The sequence below is a fragment of the Pelecanus crispus genome, chromosome 2, assembly GCF_030463565.1.
Source record: "Pelecanus crispus isolate bPelCri1 chromosome 2, bPelCri1.pri, whole genome shotgun sequence".
In the NCBI taxonomy this organism is placed as follows: Eukaryota; Metazoa; Chordata; class Aves; order Pelecaniformes; family Pelecanidae; genus Pelecanus; species Pelecanus crispus.
The window spans coordinates 89,625,601-89,639,122 of record NC_134644.1 but is presented as its reverse complement, the minus strand read 5'-3'; the positions used below and the strand labels follow the sequence as shown (position 1 = coordinate 89,639,122).

At 37.0% G+C, this 13,522-nt stretch overlaps 1 protein-coding gene across 3 annotated transcripts in view; it reads right to left on the bottom strand.

Annotated features, from left to right (window-relative positions):
• Nucleotides 1–13,522, bottom strand: part of CDH18 (cadherin 18) — a 193,610-nt gene that overhangs the window by 141,734 nt on the left and 38,354 nt on the right. For all 3 annotated transcript variants that reach the window (XM_075706161.1, XM_075706162.1, XM_075706163.1), the window contains exon 2: nt 9,554–9,848. In XM_075706161.1, coding sequence (XP_075562276.1) covers nt 9,554–9,848 — 295 coding nt within the window. The remainder of the gene's footprint in view (nt 1–9,553; nt 9,849–13,522) is intronic.

Genomic DNA, 13,522 nt, shown 5'->3' with positions numbered 1-13,522 from the left:
GACAAATATAAATATTTTTAGATGCATTTTTGAAACCTCTACAGTCCTCACATTCTACAGTTGAAAGATTAGTAACATTTTCTCTGTGTATTATTATCCTATGATATTTTTAAGGAAAACTATATACACTAATTTGAAAAAAAACTTTTTCTCTTTCTCTCTATGTATGTTTATGTAACTTAATTACATATATATATAAATAGTAACTACATAGCATGCATATTTATGCATGTTCACACACACAGACCCTAGACTTGGATATTGCTTAGACTTCTCAACAACTCATACTTATGGACTTCAGGATTATCTTGTTGAAGTGCATATTTAAAATAATTTGCATAAACACCCCCAAATCAATAAAATATTATTAGGGAATCAAAAAATCTAGCTATTGGAAGGCATGAAAGATTTGAAAATGAAATAACTACTAGAACCTTGTTGTAATTCCAATTATGGATCCAAATTAGAAAGATAAGGAGTTCAAAAGACAAACAGCTGTATGCTGTTAATAAATATCATTAGACAAACAAAATCACAGTTTCTAGCATGTCACTGAGTGGGATAACTTATGAGTAACACATAGAAAATAAAAGGGATAAGTACTGCACAGATAGTATAGAGCAAAGTAATTTTACATTTTACTGTATTTTTCAAGACATTTAATGATGACATTTTTTTGTTATCACTGCCCAACACTTCACATAAGAAATCAGTAAGTGAAAAATTGGCAAGTTAATAACAGTTCAGTCTTCATCTCACTTGTTTACCCTTCTACAGACACTGCTTTCCACAGACTTTTGTGGCCCAGTATTAAAATACAGGAATAATAACAGAACAGGCTGCTCTCACGTAATTCTGCATCTGAAAGTGGCTTCTCAGTTAAATTAACCACTGAGGCATCACCTCCGCTCTGGGGTGTTCAATATCACATCTTAGTTGTGAGAAGTAGCTTCTGAATTGAATCCCTTGATGTCCCCCACTTGTCGTACTTCGACTTGCCTCATGGAACAGTTTCCGAGCATGCTAACTAGATTCCTTTGGATGAAACTAAACCAGAAGATGTGCTTTAGCAGCACATCTGATTTATTCTGACTGCTCATGGGCATTTATTCTCAGAGACCAGACAAGAACTAGTCTGAAATAGGACGTCCCAAAAACATATGGTGTTGACATCAGATCCTCAGTTCCAAGTTTCCCTTGCACAGAACTGTTTGTTGATGTGCACACCCTCAGTGTACACTGGGAACAGAAATACCTAAAATCATGGAGTCTCACTTCGAGTACAGCAAAGCAAGCATGCAAATCTTCGCAGATTTGGATTCTTCACTGTTTGAGAAACTATTCATTCATTTGTGCCACACTAACTTGGACACGAAAAGTTGCTTTTTGTATTCTCTACTGAGATTTAGTAAAAGCTACAGCAAACGTGCCTGCATACTTCAGTATAGTGTCTTCTGGTCTCTGAATAGCCCAAATACATACAGTCTCGCAGATAAATATATTCACACAGCAGATATAAGGATGCCTTGATGAATTTGAATAAAATCAAGCTGCAGCTAGCAGTCTGTTCATAGTTATTCAGGAGTTAATGGCAAAACTGACTAAATTACTTTATTTGTGTTTGAGTGGCAAGGTAAACAAATACGACAGTGTAATTTTCTTAAAATGTTCTAGGAATCTATTCAGTCATATTTATTAGCTATCTAAACTTAGAGTAAGAGTTCCTGCAAATCACATCAGGTCACTTCAAAGAACAGAAATGCATTTCTTCCCCTATTCTATGGCTTATGTAAATACTGTAATGATATATTTCTGTAGCCCGGTTTTGCAATAATTTCTAACTTGAGGTGGAAAAGCTGTGACCTTTCTATCTTCTAGTTAAGCTTGTTGTACTAAAGGGCGAAGGCCTGTCCACACTAATTTGTTGTCTTAACTTTATTCATGGCTTCATTATTTTATGTTGTTATCTTGTGGAACCACTAAAGATTAATAGGTTACTGATACACAATGATTTTATTTCTTTTAATTGCATACAAAAAAAACCATACCCATCCAATAGGTATAGTCAGAGTTTGCTACCCAGAGTGCTGGGCAACTTATGTACCTTTTTATCTATAGGTTTTCCTGCTTCCGCGAAAACCGTTACCAACAGTTGTCTACTCATCTAACAGGTTGAGTTTCCATTTGCACTTTTTCCCACAGTTCTAGAAAATGAAGGTAGGTTTTGGAATGGATGAACAGACTTTGGCTATTTCAGAAGAAGAAAATACCAGAAATACTGAGATTTCATGGTTCTCTCATTCTTCAGAGACTTGCTTCTCCCCTCTCCTTATTTTAAAAGGCAGGGGACAGAATCTGAGTGCTTGTATTGCTCATTGATGCGGGACAAAGAAACAGGGTGAGTGAAAGGTGGTATCTCACACAAGCAGCTGACAGGTCATTTTAGCATGAATGGAATGCTATTATACCTTAAAATCCGCCACAGTGATTTTCTAATACATCTGTATCTCTCTCCTAAGAAACACCTGATAATCGTAATTTGGTATTGAAAAGTATTGAATAGTGGCAAAGTGTTCTCTTTCCATCTAAAAGAACACTTAGAATCACAAGTTTTTAACTCAACCCCCCACCCCACCTCTCAAACCCTCATCCAGTGCAACGTAGCTCATCAGATGCTTAACTTTTTCACTGTATTACACAAGCATGCTCAGCATAAGATATACCCATACTGGCCTTTTGCCTAACTCTTGCCTGATTTGCTGAGCACAGAGGAAAGGCAACTTGTGAAAGCTGCGGGTCAGAATGCCTTCTGGAAAAAAAAAGGTAAAGATGGTACCTTTACCTTCCAGTTACTCCTTTCAAAGTTAGCATCATTCAGCTCATCAACATGACAGACAAATCACGATTCCAAATATATTTGTACCGTTCAGATGCAGCATCAGATTTTGCTGTTGAGCTATGTGTAATGAAGGATTTAGATGGAAAAGTATACAGTACAACCGCCTTGCTATTTTTAATGTTAACAATTCTGAAGAAAATAATGTAATACAAAAAATAAGGATCTAATTTCCCTGGAGACCTCAGAACAGATATGAACATCAGACCCAGAGGCATACCTCATACTTTCTTCACTAACCTACTGTGAAAGTGCCTGTCAAGAAAACCTCAAAATTTTGCTATGAAAGCATTTTGACACTCCAGTTAGGCAATAAAAAAGATCTTTTTCCCCAAAGTGGAGGCTCTGTTTATTCAGAGTACAACTACCATTCCACGTGATTTCCTGCTACATTTCAGAGATTTCATATTGGGAATTCTGTTTTCTTAGCTAATGCTTTATATAGAGCTGTAAAATATGTCTGTATGCTCTGAACACCACTCTGTAAGCTTTGCCTTTTTTCTGTTATCAAAAATAAGGATAATTTAATTTGGGAAATTAAATTGTAGCTTTATTTCAAAATATCTTTTTTTGTTTTTCTCTTTTTTAAAATATGTTTACAGTAAAAATTTTGTAAAGTTATCTATCAAAGAAAAGCTGAAGGGAAATACTTCAGTCTGTCTCTCTGAAGACAAATTTTTAATGTTTAATGAGGCAGTTCAGTAAAAGATATCTGTTGAGAATGTAAATCTGTATGCACGACTTTCCCTAGTTTGCTGCGCTGTTAAAATCTCAAATGGATCAATATTGACCAAAAGTAAAAGAAGTGAAAAAAAGGTGAAGTTGAATGAACACACGGATTTCCTGTCTAACTAAACTAAGTCTTAAAATTGTCCTAAAGCACTAACAAGTCAACACAACATGTTTTAGTTTCATTCTATATTAGAAAACAGTGATTTCACCAGGAAATCAACAATTCTAGCCCAGCAACTATATTACTGATCCAAGTCCTCACTGTAGAAAATCGTAGTATTTTTTGTCAGCTATCTTCATTAGAAGATAAAAATCAAACAACACAGGAAGATATATAGGCATTTCTTTTACAAATCGTATTTATGAACACCATGAATATTGTCTTCCAGATTATCTGAAATTATGACTACCTCACATTATAATACTCTGGAAAGAAGTTCAGTAAAGTCCAGTGTGTGTATTCATTTCTTAAGTAGGATTTAATGGGGATACTCTTCTTACGCATGACCTCAACACTAGAAAATTTAATATGCAATATTTCACTCATTTTGAAGCTATCTGAAAATGAGCAGATACAGAAGGCTTTTAATGATCGAAAAATGTTTTTATTTCCTTTTACATTTAGATAATGATGACTCTTTCATAAACCTTAAAACAGAGCATAGTTATAGTTCTCAATGAGACTGAGTTTTTTATGCTGCAGAAGAAATCATTTCAGATATAGACCTTGGTTTTTGAGCCAACTTTTCGGAAAAAGATTCAATGGAGGCAAGAAATACATGTTTTCTTTCAGCTCTTTCAGCATAGTACATAAAGCATAAATAATGTGTTCACTTTGTGCCACAGTGAACACTGTGATCTAATATTTGGCAAATAATTTAACAAATCTTACCTGCACTTTCTTGTCAGTGACCTAAAAAAAGAAAAGCCATAAAGGTCCTACAGCTTTTACAAGTAGATCAAGAAAGGTTCAACTTGTGCGAAAAATACCAGCTAACTTCTTGAGGAGACAGACAGGAACCTGCTGTTGAAACTAAACAGCATAACAGAGATCAAAAATACCACCTGCCACTCAGCATGAGGCCTGTTACAGAGAGACAGTAACACTGAAACTTCTTTAAATGACCATGTAAAAAAGTGGAAGAAATTTTCAAAGTAGTGAAGCTTTCTTAGGAATTCATAAAATAACCACAGGAAGTTCAGTTATGTATAGACTCCACAGTTAAATGTCAAAAAGCACGCTAATTACAGAACTACTAAAAATGGCATAGGGATCTCCATTATTTGACAGAAAGAATGTATCCTGTGGAAGCAATAATAGAATTAGTTTTCCTGAGACTGCAGACAATAAAATGCTTTCAGTATGTAACAAACACAAACAAATCAGTAAGGGAAAAAGAAAATAATGAACATAAATTTGCAATGAAAATATAATGTATGCCTACAGCAGACTGCCTGTATGGTGCGATATGAAAATTCAGTTTTATTCACACAACAGGAAAGCTTTGCAGAATAGATATTTTAATGATTTACCTCAGGTACAACCAGTAAAGTATTTAATTTATAAAACATATGCATTAATGCTTTATTTTATCACTAAAACTTCCTTGATTTACCATAATCCGCTCTGTTTTATAACCCAAAATGCCATCCCAGACTGACTATTCAAATTGTTCTTTGGAAAACAGTAACTTGTATAATGTGGTTGTACAGTAATAGCAAGATTCAGACTACTACAGAATTACGACTAACATCTACGTAAGAATACTACATTCTGAGAGGATGAAAAAATAAGAGAACTTTTATAAATAGAATGAACAAATAAAAAATAATTATATTAGCTGCTTTTGACTTTGAGGATAACAATGATTTCCTTTCCACTGTCTTTCCTCCTATGCAGAAAATAAAAGGCTTCTACAGGGGAAAAATAATCAATTAATTAAAATGGTCTCCATTAAAGACAAAGGAAACTGAAGAAAGAGGAAGACAGAGTTATGTATTTTTGGAGACGGTCGATAAAGGAAATGAATTTCACATCAAGACTGTGTGACAACAGAAAACTGAGATAAGAGCTTAGACGTTACTGAAATGAACTGCAACTCTAACGGTAAAGCTTTGTGCCACAGTGAATTATCAAAGACAATTGAAGAGGTTTCATACAGGCCCACGATATTCTTACTGGGAGCTCTATCCCCTCACTGTAGTACTTCCCACAAAGGTGCACTGCTTAAATAGTCCTGGTGTTACGACAGTACTTACAGAAATACTGCCCTTATGTACTTCCATAAATTTCTCACGGGAATGATATTTGAGGTAGTATACTAAGATGGTTAAAATAGGGAATTTTACTTTAACAACACATCTTGTTATATCCACTAGCATCACTGTGTAGATGGAATGGAGACCTACATATTTACAGCTCCGAGAAGTAATAGATGAGAGGAAGCTATGTTTGAGAGAACAATAAACAATTTGCAAATGATTTTAAGGAATGAAAATATATTCAATCTATAATCTGAAAGTCTTCATTAGCTAGATACTGACCAAACAAGAATGGCTAATAAAGATTGTTCTTCTGGTAGAGACCCAGAAGAGGCTATTAGAAATAATAATGTTGATAAATAATGATAATAAAATGTGGGAGGAGGGGGAAATAGAAATTACAAGCAAAGATGAGGTAGCAATTCCCAGTTAGAGGGAAACAGACTGTGGAAAGAAGAAAATTCCTAAAAGGGAACTTGAAGGGTAATATGTGAACAATGACCTATGAAAGAAGAAGAGAGAAGGAAATAAAAGGAGACCAAAGAAAGCTGTTTCTCCCTTCATGCATTCTTGCTGCAAGAGGGACCACAGGAAAAAAAGGCTTAGAGTTCGCGGCTGGGAAGAGACATCTGAAATAGCACACTGTGGGAGGACTTGGAAGAGTGGAGATGACTGGAAAAGGAGAAAGGTACTACAAGTACCTATGAAGAACGAAGTATTAGAACAAGACAATTATCATAGAATCATAGAATCATAGAATCGTCTAGGTTGGAAAAGACCTTTAAGATCATCCAGTCCAACCATTAACCTACACTACCAAGCCCACCTAAACCAATCAAGGGTAGACTAGACTAAACCATATCCCGAAGTGCCACATCTACCTGTTTTTTGAACACTTCCAGGGATGGGGACTCCACCACCTCTCTGGGCAGCCTGTTCCAATGCTTGACCACCCTTTCCATGAAGAAGTTTTTCCTAATTTCAAACCTAAACCTCCCCTGGCGCAGCTTCAGCCCATTTCCTCTCGTCCTATCGCTAGCTACTTGGGAGAAGAGACCAACACCCACCTCACTACAACCTCCTTTCAGGGAGTTGTAGAGAGCGATAAGGTCTCCCCTCAGCCTCCTCTTCTCCAGGATAAACAACCCCAGTTCCCTCAGCCGCTCCTCATAAGGCCTGTGCTCCAGACCCTTCACCAGCCTTGTTGCCCTTCTCTGAACACGCTCCAGCACCTCAATGTCTTTCTTGTAGTGAGGGGCCCAAAACTGGACACAGTATTCCAGGTGCGGCCTCACCAGCGCCGAGTACAGGGGGACAATCACCTCCCTGCTCCTGCTGGCCACACTATTCCTGATACAAGCCAGGATGCTGTTGGCCTTCTTGGCCACCTGGGCACACTGCTGCCTCATGTTCAGCCAGCTGTCGACCAACACCCCCAGGTCCTTTTCGGCCAGGCAGCTTTCCAGCCACTCTTCCCCAAGCCTGTAGCGTTGCATGGGGTTGTTGTGACCCAAGTGCAGGACCCGGCACTTGGCCTTGTTGAAACTCATACAGTTGGCCACGGCCCATCGATCCAGCCTGTCCAGGTCCCTCTGCAGGGCCATCCTACCCTCCAGCAGATTGACACTCCCACCCAATTTGGTGTCGTCTGCAAACTTACTGAGGGCACACTCGATCCCCTCATCCAGATCATTGATAAAGATATTGAACAAGACTGGCCCTAAAACAGAGCCCTGGGGAACACCGCTCGTGACCGGCTGCCAACTGGACTTAACACCATTTACCACAACTCTCTGGGCTCGGCCACCCAACCACTTCTTTACCCAGCGAAGAGTATGCCTGTCCAAGCCATGAGCTGCCAGCTTCCCGAGGAGGATATTATGCAAGACGGTGTCAAAAGCTTTGCTAAAGTCCAGGTAGATGACATCCACAGCCTTTCCATCATCTACCAGGCGGGTCACCAGGTCATAGAAGGAGATCAGGTTATGATGCAGATGGGTAGATTATTGGTAGATTATTTTTCAGAACATCACATATGGAGGACATATTGAGAAGAAAATCAAGGAACTATTCCTATGTGTCAGTGTAGTGGCAGTGGGACTGAGAGAAAGAATGAAAAGGCAGTAATAAAGTTGGGGAAAGAGAGAGAATGGGAGAAATTTTTTATGTCCTTTTAAAACATGATATTTGGTAAGCCTGAGAGTCGATTTAATACAATCTGATTTTGCATGGTAGATGGGAAAGAATACTTATTCTCTACTTTATATAAGATTAATGCCACTTAGGTCAATGAAGAAGCCACTGGTATAAAAATCCGTCTCTGCTTCCAAACTTCACAGCTCTGAACTCCATGGTTCAGGAATGAGATTTAACTTCCCTCATTACACAACCACGTATGTCTGAACTCAGCATAATAATGTCAGGTGGTACCACAGAAGATGAACCAAACACAGATTCCCAGTTTAAAATGAATTTCAGCCATCTACACTAGGAAAGTTGTACAAGGTACCCTCCCATCCAAAATAATTATATTAACAAAATATCGTATCTGACTTTCAAGTATGGAACAAAACACTTCTGTTACTTTCTGATGTATTCACATGAGTTATCATTACCATTCAAAGTGAGCAAATGATAACAAACCATCAAGATTCAATGAAAATATTAATTCATTCTTATATGTACAACCGATATTGTTATGAGCTGAGTAACTACATGTATTTTAATATCTTTTCCTTTTAATTTTTAAAATCCTACTCTGCAGAAGGTAAAGCCTATCACCTGTTTGTTAGACAAACAGCAAGGAAAGAAGAACAAATTGTCTACTTTTCACTTGGGAAAGTTAGACACATCTTGAACTTGAAGGTTGTTTCTTACATGGGGTGTATAGGGATTTGAGGGAAAAGGGAAAAGTGTGTGTTCATGAGGTAAGTATCTGTACTGTCCATTAGTAATAAAAGACAGCAGACATATTTCACAAAGTCCAGTCATGACAGTTAAGGTTTCTTAAAAAAATACCTAGCACAAAAATCATATTTCCATCTGCCTATCCTGGACTAGTTATGTAGCTTTGATGTTGTGATCTTAGAGGAAAATTATAAACTGATTTCAACACCAGAGAAGCAATAAATAAAGGAAACTAATTGCATAGTGTAGGACCTCAAAGAATAAGAATATCTGAACTACATTTCTAACAGGGAAAACTTTTTTGAACTTCAGTTCACTTTATATGAAACTTAATAAAGGTAAATAAACATGACACCATGGTCAAAAATAATCCAGAAAACTACCAGTTTCAATTCTGTGAACTGCATAGACTACTCATGTAGAAATAAGAGAAGTGTGTAGATGAATGAGGATATATACATACATCTTGTTTCCAAAGTGCAAAGTACCATTTGCCCAGGAACGTCTGTTAAAGCATTCAAGAGTAAGAGTGACTCTCCTCTACAGTCAGTGCGGGCGTGTGTGTACTGTTTTCTTAATATGAATGTCCCAAGTAACATACAAGGTTGCATTTGATGTCTTCTTATCATCTCTTCTCAACTGTAATATCTTTTACACACAATCAATGATATAATAATGTGTCATAACTTTGTCAAACAGTATGTGGCATTTTTACTTGTTAAAAGATTGTTGAAAAGAACAATTTGTTTTCCTTACCCATTTCAGACATCTCTGGCACAGTAACAATGTATGGTCCATCTGTAAATTTTGGTGCATTGTCGTTGATATCCTGCACTTTGATAATGAATTCCGATTCAGGCTCAAGTGGCTTGTTTGTCCGTCTATCAATAGCTTGGGCATGAAGCACATAGTGTGTCTTCTGCTCTCGATCTAGGCTTTTGGTTGAATGGATGTCTCCAGTCGTGTCATCAATAATAAATATAGTCCCCGCCCCTTCTCCAGTAAGAATGTATTTGACTGATCCATCACCTTTGTCGGAATTGGAGTGCAGCTGTAGAATATATACACATAAAATCATATAAAGTGACATGTTACATTTCATAAAAGGTTATTGCACATAAGATATAAAAACTATACTACCGTTAGCACTGTTCTGCTTAGTTTTTAACCTTCCCACCTCTTGCCGTAATTCCTCATGCGCTATTTCTGGCAAGTCAATCATCTTGTTCAGGGTCATTTAAACGCAGCATAGTTCATTTTTTAAGCTGGGATTTCTTGGGTTCTGCACCCATTCTAGAAAACTTCCCTAAGTCAAGAATATGCTAGGAACTGGGGTGTTTTCTAATTTTATTTTGGTTTGGGTTTAGTCCTTCTATTAGTTATCTCACAGCACTCATTTCTAGAAACTGCCTTAAGCACTAAGCCTGAAGCAGTCACACTGAGGATTGCCTGCTTCAATGGTTGTAGTTCAGTCCCACCACCTACGTTATCTTCTGTGGCCCCAAGGACAGCATCATTTACTGCAAAAGGAAACTGCGTAGTGTGGCAGTGACAGACGTCTGTCCAGAATTACTCTATCCTTCAACAAAACACAGCCATTTTCTCTGGTTTTTATGTTTTTAATTAGAAAGTCACCTAATCTGCTTGTATTTAAATTACTTATAACGAAGTAATGAACTTCGACTGATACTTCCAGCATTTTTATTGCTCCTAACACACACTTTGTGCTATAAAAATATATGTTAAGTATATTATACCCCTCCTCGAGTAGAATAAAGCTTATATTTATTGGGGGGAGGGAGGAAGGAAAAGTCACTAAGTACCCTGGTATATTAAGAGATAACATGAAACAGCCACCCATTAAGTCTCAGTGCTTAAAACCTGACTTTAAAGAATTGCCTGTTTAGACTAAAAATGAACATGTCTTCTCTGAAAAGGAGGGGTGATTTTTTGATTGATTGAGAGGCTTTGTGCTTTTTTTCTTTAAAAAGACTTTGAGAACAGAATATTTATTGAGATGCAAAATGAGAACAAAGTGATAATGCAGAAATGAACAGCCTCGGGTATTTTGCAGTTATATTGTGATGTTAAATCAGAAGGGAAATTTTCTAATTTTAAGAACTCACTCATTCTTATCCCACTGCCCTGACTATCTCTCAATATCTTCAATGCGGCATTACTAAGTTTCTGCACAGAATCTGAGCAAAGCAGAAGCAGAATGCCAGATATTATTTCTAATTAATGGAACACAAGGTGTCTGTTTCCAGACTCCTTTCCATTCTCATTTCAGAAATCATTTAGGGTTGGATAGAGAGAAAATAAGACTTTTGGAGATACAAATCATCTTTAAATCATATGATACAGAGGTGCTTATTTTCTTACGCTGTCCTTCTATGTTTTTTGCCAGGTCTTTGTCTTGCTTTTAAAATGATCTAGCTTGCTATTTGTAAAAGGAGTAAGCATATGGGGCTTGATGACATTTTTCATCTCATGTATTAAATCTATGAAATTATGGTGTTGCACATAATTTATATCTTGTCCTGTGGGGGGGTTGGAAGGAGGAAGGCTAATAAAATTAAGATTGTCAGCTCATATAAACTTCAGCGTAACTTCAGTCAATGCACCATATACTTATCTAAGCCACAATATCTGACTGAATAACCAAAACAAAACTGGGTCACAACTGTGGGCCCATTTTTTTTTTATTTTGAAAATGGAAGAAAGAAAGAAGCAGAGGAAGAGTCTGTTTGCTTGGCTTTGTCTTTACAGGACAGCAGGACAGTCTTACGCCTTTTCTTTAGAGTAGTGACAGGCAAAATTCTGGTTACATCTCTTCTTATCCTCAGGATAATATTGTATTCTATTAACAAAGGAATAATTCAGTCAATGTAAAATGCCAGGGATCCAAACTTCCTATAAAGTCAAAATGTTCTCTGAAGTGATTTATTCCTAAAAACAAGAATAGTAGGTAATCTGGTATTCTAAACCTGGTTTGGTGGTGTTCTAATTTTTCAGAAACAATCAGAATTGTTTTTTGTCTTGCTGCAGGTTTCTTTTCTGATAAAATGATTCCTAAGTGTTAGTGTTTGCAAATGTTAACATTTGCGTCAGAACAGTTGCCTCTAATTTATGGGAAAAAACCACCAAGAAACTCATGAGAAAATTTGTATGCCCAGGAAAATGACAAATTTGCTGAGTTTATGAAGCTATAAGGAACTCAAGTTAAAACTATCCCAAAACTGAAAGAATTCAGAAGAATCTCCATCCTTATTTTCTCCTTTTAACTCTGCATGCGTATATATAAAAGCTTAATCAGGTATACCATATAGAGAACCCAGCAAAAATCACTGCATTCATAACTGGAATTATGAAATTATAAACTAAATAAGAAACTGGTTGCATAGATAGGTAAGAAATCATCAGAATAAGAAACTGCTGTAGAATTTAAGAAGTAAGCTTTCTTCAAAAAGCCCAAATATCAACACAGACATGGCATTCCAATACATACTGAAGAAAGGCACATTTAGAGATTCACTGTGATAGCATGAAATGCATAGAACATTTGGAAAGATGAGTAACATTAGATATTTTTCCCTGTGAAGAAACAACTATTTGTACTTGCCATCAGTGACAAAAATCCAGGTACATTTTGAGTCAGAGGGCTTTTACATCTAAGAAGTAATAGAAGTTAAGAAACCCGAAAGATTCTCAGCTGATTGCACGGCCAACCAATTATATTTTATTCCTGCTAAACATCATGTTACACAACAAACTCAAATTGAAAAATGCAGGCAGGAATGTCATAAGAAAAAAATTATCTGGGTATTAATAAACACTGAAAGCCTTCAATTTGCAACTGGGTCCTTTACAGTGCAGTTGTAAGGCAACAGCTGAAAAAAAGAGAAAGCTAAGAGAAGTTTCTGCATCTCTACTTCCTGATATTTCTTATAGTGTTTGAAATATAACACTTTGATTTACACGTTTTAACTTCTAATGCTGAATTTTAAATTCACATAGGAGGATTTTGCACAGCACTTCTGCTGCATAACAAAAGGTCCTTTCCTTTGTCAGTTGGTTTATATTTCAGTTTTTCTGTAAAGATTAAATAACTGTTTGTCTTCTTTAATACTTCCATCTCAGTACAAATTGGCCCAAGTAGAAAAATATCAAGGCTTCTCTCAAATGCTTGTTTGCAAAATGTGTTGTGCTGAAGAGAGCCCCTGGGAATCCCTGCTTGACAATGCCTACCAGATTAATGAGACATTCATGTCCTTGAGCATGGCGCACTTCTTTCTCTTCCCTGTGTACTATGAAATCGTCTCCACCACAGGTGGTTTATTCCACAAAAGCATTTCTAATTGGAATAAATGCGATTCACCACTTAGGTTACAAATACATGGTTTGGGAGACCTCATTTCTGCATCTATGTCTATAATGATTTATAAAAGACAGCAAGGGAGTGAAATCTAGCTGGACAATAGTGGACTCTCTCTCTACTTGGGACTGCTGTAACTATTTCTCTTTCAGATTAATTTGACAGAGAGGGCGATGCTGCTAAGCAACGCAGACTCAAGCCAACCCATGTTCTTTTCACCAGTTCAGACCTATTGTGTGTGACCTGGGGAAGTCACCTCAACCCAGATCCCTAGAAAGTGGACATTTCATTTCAATGAGATGCCACCACCTCTGCCTCTGCCAATGACTACTGCAAGAACACGTATACGC